This window comes from Podarcis erhardii, assembly GCF_964252035.2.
Source record: "Podarcis erhardii genome assembly, chromosome: 4".
Taxonomy (NCBI): Eukaryota; Metazoa; Chordata; class Lepidosauria; order Squamata; family Lacertidae; genus Podarcis; species Podarcis erhardii.
Window position 1 is genome coordinate 23,504,884 of NC_138508.1, and position 8,971 is coordinate 23,513,854.

The 8,971-nt window shown below is 41.1% G+C and overlaps 1 protein-coding gene across 1 annotated transcript; it reads right to left on the minus strand.

The window, feature by feature from the left end:
• Positions 1–1,021: 1,021 nt before the first annotated feature.
• On the minus strand, positions 1,022–3,822 carry SLN (sarcolipin). The gene is made up of 2 exons (XM_081859336.1): positions 3,643–3,822; positions 1,022–1,623 (listed from the first exon to the last, which is right to left on the minus strand). The coding sequence occupies exon 2, from the start codon at positions 1,524–1,526 to the stop codon at positions 1,431–1,433; it is 96 nt and encodes a 31-aa protein (XP_081715462.1). The 5' UTR covers positions 1,527–1,623; positions 3,643–3,822; the 3' UTR covers positions 1,022–1,430.
• Between the last annotated feature and the right edge of the window lie 5,149 nt (positions 3,823–8,971).

Consider the following 8,971-nt stretch of genomic DNA (forward strand, 5'->3'; position numbering starts at 1 on the left):
CCCATGAGAGGTGGTGGGTTCTCCTTCATGGGGGGGGGGTGTTAAGCAAAGGTTATGTATACTCTAGCTGAAATTCCTGCATTGCAAGAGGTTGGACCAGTCGATGACCCTTAGGATCTTTTCGAACTCTACGATTCTATGATAGGCAGTGGCTTTCCAGGGTTGCAGTGGGTGTCTCTCCCAACCCTACTAGGAGATGCTGGTGATTGACCCTAGGGCCTTTTCCATGTAAAGCATGGGCTCAATCACTCAGCCATGACCCTTGACCTTAAAGCCTTTTCCAAATAGCTATCTGAAAAGGTATTCAGTATGGAACAAGAGAAGTGTTGTTATAAACCAAGTGCCATTCTAATTACAGGATGGCATTGCAGAGAGGGCTATCGTTGGCTAGCTCAGGTTGCAATCATAAGAACATAGGAGAGCTTAGGAGGAACATAATAAGCTGCCTTATGCTGAGTCAGACCATTGGTCCATCTGTGGATCATTGTAATGTCTACACCAACTTGCAGTGACTCTTCAGAGTTTCAGGCAGAAATTTTCCCCAGCTTTACCTGGAGAAACCAGAGATTGAAACTAAGACCTTTTTGTGTACAAGACAGATGCTCTATCACTAAGCTACAGTTTCCCCCCATAATTATATACCCACTCATCTACCATTGAACTTAATGGGGCCTACATCGTAGACAGCTATAGAATTGCGCTGTTATTGTTTAATTAAATATATATATTTAGACTGACGTGACCTGGGACTGGTGTATCTCAAGAAACGTTCTCTCTCCTAGTGTACTTCTGGTGTCTTCAGGAAGGGCCCTTCTCTAGCTTCCATTTCCCAAATTCCACAGAGCATCTACAAAGCGTAGGAGCAGGGTCTTCTTCGGAGTGGCACCTTGCATGCTATTTTGTGACAATTTGGTGGACCTAATAAAGGTATTGTCCTAATGTGGCTTTGAATCCACCACCACCCCGCCCTTATGAGCCAACATATTTATCTTTTGAAGAAAATTAATGAGAAGGGAAAAAATGCATCCTACTTAGTTCTTTATTCAAATGACAGCAACAGAGGATGAATGAAGCTACGTGGTCACATTTCAGCTACGTAAATCTGACCACACAAACAAGAGGGAGTCAGGAAACAGACAGACACAGACTTGAAAGGTGCTCGTAGTCACCATAATGTGTTGATTGTGAAGGACAAGGATAGGTCAATGCTTTCATTACTTTATAGCTAGCTTACATATTTGCATCATCCTAGGTCAATTTGAATTTTTGGGCAGATATAGGCAAGAGGTATTTTAGAGTATTGTTTTCTTTAAAAAAAAATTGACACACAGACAAAGAGCAAGCATATGACTGCTCCTATATAGTAGAATTTGCATTCTTTTTCCGAAGGTAGATCCCTCACTCACTCCCAAGGGGTAGGAGGGAGTCTTTCAGTCTTGGTATGACTTCACCAGAAGCCACATGAGGAGAACCGTGATCAGTACAATCATGAAGTTGAGGAAGAGCTCTTGTGTGGACCGTTCCATGGCTACGAAGAGACGAGGGGAGATCTGAGGCCGTGGGGGGGAACGCCAAGGGCCGCCTTTCGTTTCGCGTTGTCCTTGAGATCAACCTTGCCCTCTCCTAAAGAACAAGGAGAAAAGCCCAACAAAACAAGACGTGTGGAAATCGGAAAGCTGCTCCAACACTATTTATACCGCTGTAAGTAAATGTTATTTCAACTGCTAACCTTTAGAGTGAGTAAGAGATTTTTTTAAAAAAGCAGGAGGTATCTCTAACAGCTTATCGCCTTCTTCAATTTCTGCTGTGAAACGGGCTCTATTCTCCATGTCACCAAATATATATATATACACAAGCGCGCGCACACACACACACTGGAATCCTAAGGATCTCATTTGGATTTGCAATCCTTTTTCTTAATAATGATAAATAACAATACCTTTATTTGTGGTTTTGTCATTGGCAACTGCACTTGGAGGGGAATGTAATGATTAAAATCTTAATATGTATTATTTTAAAAAGAAAAACCATGATTTCATTCCCTTGAGGGATTGGGATAGCTGGGGACTGTCAGATTTTACTAGGCTCCAGTTCTCATCCTCTCCAGTTAGCATGGCCAATGGTCAGGGGTGATGGGAACATCTGGTTGCCCATTGTTTTTCATCTCTCAGTCATTTAACTAACCCGCATGGAGGTTAGGTGTCTTCTAAGACCATAAGTCTTCACAATGATTGGTACAAACCACAATTCCCATCAGCTTTTCTACATCTTTGGCAATACTTTGGTCCATACATCTTTGAAAAGTGCTATTCTTCTTCTGTACGTAGTTACAAAATGCTGAATTTTGCTTAAGAGGCTGCACTACCATTTTCCAAAAGAAAAATTATAAGCAGCAAAGATTTCCATTTAGTTAACTGCAGCTAGTCTGGGTCTCCATGTCTTTTATTTAATTTTTCAAGTTCTCTAGGTAAGTTATGGATAAAGAAATTTACCATCAATCCTGTGCTTTTTTTAGTGAAAGTAATGGTGCAATCCTATGATTTTTTTTATTCAAAAGTAAGTCCCGCTGATTACATCCTTAATTCCACTGAGTAGAAGCATACTTAATACCAACCGTGTGTGTATAGAATTGAAAATTGAAAGCAATAATACCATCAAACATTACTTTGGTAGTGTTGGCATTATAAACTCATAATAATAATTTATACCCTGCCCAACTGGCTGAGTTTCATAAAACCTCATAGTATTATTTTTAAAATACATTAACAATAATAAACATTTAAATAGTGCATTTTTAAGAGTGCTTCATGTAGATTTTCTCAGTAATTCTTACAAACACCCCTGTAAGGTATGTCACCATGCTGTTTCTTCTGTTTTGCAGATGAAAAGCTCAGGCTGAGAAATAGTGGCTTAAAGCTGTGGTTCACCGCTGAGCTGAGATTTAGTTCAGACTTGCAGCCCACAGCTTATTTCTCAACCATTATGTTGAAACAGCCTTGTGCAATGTCAGATCAGCATAGAATAATCAAATCAAAGAATTGTAGAATTGTAGAGTTGGAAGGAACCTGAGGAATGCAAGAATCTCAGCATGTGCCACCCTGTCCAATTTGAAACCATACTTGACCTTGCCTATCTTCGTAAATGATATTGCAAATGCTACATTGCCTTCAGTTCTATCAGCCCTTAGGTCAAATCTGCCATGACTATTGGGTTCAGTCCTAATAAGCGGCTCTGATCAATTCATTTCTCATTGGTCTCAGTTCCTGGGAATAATAGCAATTTGTCTCACAAGTGTAGAAAGAGAATAAATGAGACAAATAATATAAAGCTGTTGGTGCAGTAAAATTGTAGCCCTGCCCATAGAAAAGGAACAAGTGTACCCTGATAAAATAAATGCTAATGATTGCAGCCAGCAAGCATTATATAATATCATTTTTTTATATATATAAATAAATAAAAACTAGGGAAACTTCAATGTTACACACTGTTAGAACCAGGAAGGACTAATGAGACATTTTCAGCATAAACACAAGATGCTTTAAATGTCAGACTGTTCTCAAACTTTGGGTGTTTAAGTTTTCTATCATCTTTGAAGATAGAAGGAATATCTATGCATATAAAACAGAACATCTCTTGGTCTACCTGAAGGGGATTGATGGAGCACAGAGCTTCAGCCTGTGGTACCCAGGGCTTCCTCAGCTTCTCTTCATCTCCCAATGCAGTCTGGATTCCCAGTTCCTCAGCTGGGACTAAAGTAGCCAGAGGAAGGAGACAAGCAAGGGAATTGGCAACAAAAACAATGACGTCGCCAGCTGTATATTTAAGAGAGGTTGGGCTGATGAGCGGAATTTTGCTCAGGCTATTTATGCATGGAGCGAGAGAGGAGGGGTATGTATTGATTTACATATTACCTTTGGATTCTTTCCTGCGGTTGATTGTAAGAATGCCCAGGAATACTTAACAGAGGAGGGAGCTTCTAGATTTTTTTGGAAGGCAATTCTGCTTCAAAGCCAAAGGATCATCCACAAAGAGAGAGGGGACCACAATTGCCAGGAATGTTCTGTGTTCTTCTTGATCAAGGCAAGACTTTACTCAGCCTTTTGAGTGGATTCCAGATTCTCCTTAGTTTACTCGATAAGCGCAGCCACCTGTTGCTGTCTTAAATCCTGATTATAGCAGCCTCTTTTGACTTATCGTGTTCCTATATGTTTAACCAAAGATAGAACAGTGGGAGCAAAATAGCTCTTGTGTGCCAAGTCTTAAGTAACAAAGTACTGATGTCAAATGCAGAGAAAGGGGTTCAGATTTAAAGTATTCTGAACATGTGTGTCTTGATTGCTATGTGTATTATTTAGTGTATTAGTTAGTAGTGTTTTGATGCTCTCCCCCTGACCGCATGCTTGCTTGCTAGCTAGCTAGTTTATTTCTTTATATGTTTTTATAGTGCTGTTGGTGCCTAATGTTTTGAAGAGACCAAGAGGACGGGTCTCTAATGCCTGGAGCTTTTTTAAAAAAAATGTATTTTTATTAAAGATTTTCTTGATTTACAAAAGTATGTGCAATGTCTTTCTCTTGTATTTTTTCCATGTAACATTTTTACAAATCAGTTTCATTTGTTGAGATGTTAGGAATAAAGTGGGGAAAGGGGTGGAGGGGGGGAAAGATGGGTGGGGGTGGGGTCGGGTGGTGATGTTTCTATTTTACTTAATATATGTAGGGTTTGGTGTCAGCGTTGCTTGTGCAGGTTTTCTGCTGTTCACTTGTGTTCCTTTGGTGGTGAGAGAGGTTGGGGTTGGCCTAGGGTGTGGTTGTTCATTTGTGGATGGCTGTGGTGGTCTTTGTTTTCATGTGTGAGTGGGGTGGGTAGGTGTTTTGGGTCAGGTTAGCCATACTGATTTGTATGCTGTTGGTGGATTTTTGTCATTGTCTTGTTGGGCTGTGTATGTGATAAAGGGGAGCCATACCGGGGTGAAATGCCTGGAGCTTATGTTAGCCCATTTTATTTTGTTTCAGGGAGAAAACCCCGTTTGCATTAAATGTGGGAAATGTTTTTTCACTTTTTAAAACGGAAGGTGCTTCCATACTTAACTTCACCTTGAAGCATAGAGAAGAACGCCTAGCACAGGACCAGTTAGGACACCAACATGTACATAAATGCCAGGTCATAGAATCATAGAATTTTATAATTGGAAGGGACTCTGACGATCATTTCGTCCAACCCCCAGCAATGCAGGAATATGCAGCTGTCTCATACAGGGATAGAACCTGCAACCTTGGCGTTACCAGCACCACACTCAAACCATCTGAGCTATCCGTAAAGCATGTCATGCATTGGTTAAATGGGCCAAAGTGTGACCGAGATAGGGCAATAGAAAAATAGAAAAAACTAGGATTTGGAAAGGAGGCGTGAGGACTTTAGGACCCTGTCAGAGACTTGCACCTCCTTCAGCAAACCCCACCTTGGGTTGGACCACCCCAGACTAGATGTTCCTCAGAATCCCTTCCAATTCTACGATTGTGTGATTCTATTGTTCCTCTTTTGTTATCTTCTTTGGTGATGCATAGTTGGAAGAGCTTTCGGATAAGAGCAAAGATGACTCCAGCAGTTAAATTTCTTGAGGCAAAAGTGAACACACTCATATTCCAGGTAGCAACGAAGGATGAACAAATCTGTCTGTTCTGGTTTCTCACAGTAGTTCAACTTTCGGGTCTTTATTTCAGTTCTCTACATTTCTGTATCAGTTTACTTTTTAAAGAGAAAGAGAACAAGAAAGCCATCACAAAAATTCATTGGCATTTTTGTGTGCACTTCTGATATCGATGATGAAAAATTATATCCTGTCCTTTCTCCCAAAGGAGCAGAAGGTGGCAATTTTGCCTAATATATCATCATCATCATCATCATCATCAAATTTATTATCCGCCATTCACCAACAAGTCCCATGGCAGGTCACAGCCATTCAGCATTTAAAAAAACAGTTACAACAGATTGCAATCACAGGAATAGGGTGTGCCCTGAAAACACACATCTCAGATGTCAAAGGTCAGGGAAAAGAAGTGTCTTCAGCATTCATCAAAAGCTGCATAATATCGAAGAATTCAGAAGCACCTCTGTTGGGGAGGAAATTCCACAACTTGGCAGCATATACACATCTTTCCCAATATGCATTTTTGTATGTTCTTTTCACTTACACATGAACTTCTATGCACACTTTCCCCTAATGCATGCATTTTGTGTACACATTTTTCCTTTGGAGAGGTGCATTGCAAAATTTGGAGAAGTGCAAATTTCAAAGAGCTGTGTTTCAGTTTGAATATTGTTTCAGGGACCCTGACTTAGGCAGGTCTGCGTTTTAAGCTGGATTTCTCCCCAGGCCTAGTAGCAACATCAGTGAAGTGATTCGCCTGTGAGGTGCAACCTCTGTGGTATTTTCTGGCACACTTCAGCAGACCGCTTCCTATTTAACAGGAATGGGAAAGGCATGCACACTGCTTGATCCTCAGAGAGAAGGAGCTGACTCAGCTGCCTTGAGGGAAATCAAGCTCATGGGTAGCATTTACAAGGTTAAACACTGGAGGAAGCAAAGGCCTAATATTAACAGACATCTTACTCAACAGAAGCGTCAGCTGGTTTTAGGAGTAGCAATGAACTTTTCTCCCATTGGGTGAGTCAGCACCCTCCCTCCTTCATAATTTATTAAGATATTTGCAGTGTAATTGACAGGGACATATGCCAGTAATTCAAATTGTGACTCAGTTCTCAGTCTTACACCACTCTCACCCCTCTTGTGCTAAGTGGCCTGTTTATTTTTTTATTTTTTAAATTATAAGGCACCCAGTGTACATATATTGAATTAAACATTCACATATTGTTGCATATATATTTTAAGGCATGAATTTTCAAACGTTGCAGGGGGTGATGAGGGACTAGAAGTCGACTTGTGATGACACAAGTGCTAGCCAATCACCCCTCTGCACAACTAGCTTCTGGTGCTGACATTCCTGTTTACCCAGCCATTTGATGACTGAAATAAACTGACCATGGCAACTGCAAAATTAAGAACTGTGAGGGTATGTGATTGTTTATTAAAAAAATGTTTTTAGATGTTCTATGTGCATTTGGGAGGCATTTTATTGCTTTTGCTTTAAAAAAAAAATATTTTTATTTGGTTCAATTGAACCCTTTTAACATTCTGGTTCCTTTGAACCAGCTCCTTTGAGAGGTAGGATTCCATGGTGGAAGTGAGAGTTTGGCAATCCTTCCTTCCAAAGTGAGGAAAGCCTGGCAGGACAGCTTACTCTATGGTCTTAACTATAGAATTCTCAATTTGGAATATAAAGGGATGAGACAATCTATTCTGGGATAAATCAGCATGTAGGTTATATGGGGCTGATTTATCCCAGAATAGATTGTTTCACCCCTTTATATTCCAGATCGAGAACTTCAAAAGAGGGTCTTATACAGATACCATCTTATCAGGAGGTCTGTTCCATATGACATAGGATTCAGGCCTTTAGTATGGGGACATTTTCACTTTGAAACTCCCTCCCATTACACATCAGACAGGCACCATCTCTCCTGGTGGCACCTGTTGAAGACCTTCCATTTTCTACAAACCTTTTAAGTGGCACAAGACATTTTGGCACCTGAGGTGAATCTCAAAATGTTATGCCCCCCCCCCCCACACACACACCAGCAAAGAAGGAGTGAGTAAAAATCTACCGGTACATCAGGAACAATGAGGGACTAAAGATCTACAAGGGTGGGAGGAGACCACCAGAACCTCCTATTCACCAAGAGGCCACTGTAGAGGTGGCATTGGGGGGCTGCCAAGGAGGTAGCAGATTTGGACCATGTAGACCTACCTGAAGCATCTAGTCCTGCCTGGTGTAAGGTATCTGCCGCCAGAGTATTCCCAAAGGTGGCTGTGCAACTCTTGTCTGAAGGCCTCCAGTGTAGAAGAGCCTTCCCTCCCTATAGGTCATTGGCCCCACTGTGTAAATACTCTTACTGTCATTCATTTGATAAAAAATAGAGTCCATCTATAAGTACTTGTTCCTGGTAAGCCCCACAGGAAGATTCCCCAAACCTGCTTATATTTTGCCCGTTTCCCTGAATGTGTTGATTGTTCCTAAGGCTGCAACATTTAGTCAATACAGTGGTACCTCGGGTTAAGTACTTAATTCGTTCTGGAGGTCCATTGTTAACCTGAAACTGTTCTTAACCTGAGGTAACACTTTAGCTAATGGGGCCTCCCGCTGCTGCTGCTGCGCCGCTGGAGCACGATTTCTGTTCTCATCCTGAAGCAAAGTTCTTAACCCGAGGTAATATTTCTGGGTTAGCGGAGTCTGTATCCTGAAGCGTCTGTAACCTGAAGCATCTGTAACCCGAGGTACCACTGTATATTGGTTGGATCAATTAATTGCAAACAATGTGGGTGACTAAGAGGTGCCCCTGATTCATTGGGTATCTGGTTTTTAATTTTTGAAAAATTATTATTATTATTATTATTATTATTATTATTATTATTAGGACTTATTACAAGCAGATGCCATCTTAAAAAGAAGTATCCCTTCCTGTATGTGGGAGAAAGGGGGTGGGGAAACCTGCAGGCGAGACCCTAATTATTACAGTGCAGCACAGATGCAATTTCTAGAAGCTTATCTTCACAAATTATTGTGCAAGCCACTTCATGAGCCTGTGCCAGAAGTGAAATGTGAGAATTAAGTGAAATCCAGAGCAGATGAGAAGATGAGCTGTGAGCCTGGAAATCCTTAGCTGCAAACTCATTAGGGCTTTACATGCAACCTCCCTTCATATGTTACTTAACAAGTAAGAAGAGGAACAGGATTACATCCCTGACCTTACCCTACAAGTTTGGTGGTTAGGCATTGGAATATTGCTGGAGGAGAGGGAACGCCATCACCTCCCCCCGCACATTGAAGGGTATTCCATTAGAGGATTCTGGGG

Bases quoted from the DNA above. Each gene is read 5' to 3' on its own strand.
- SLN (XM_081859336.1), bottom strand. From the start codon at position 1,526: ATGGAACGGTCCACACAAGAGCTCTTCCTCAACTTCATGATTGTACTG.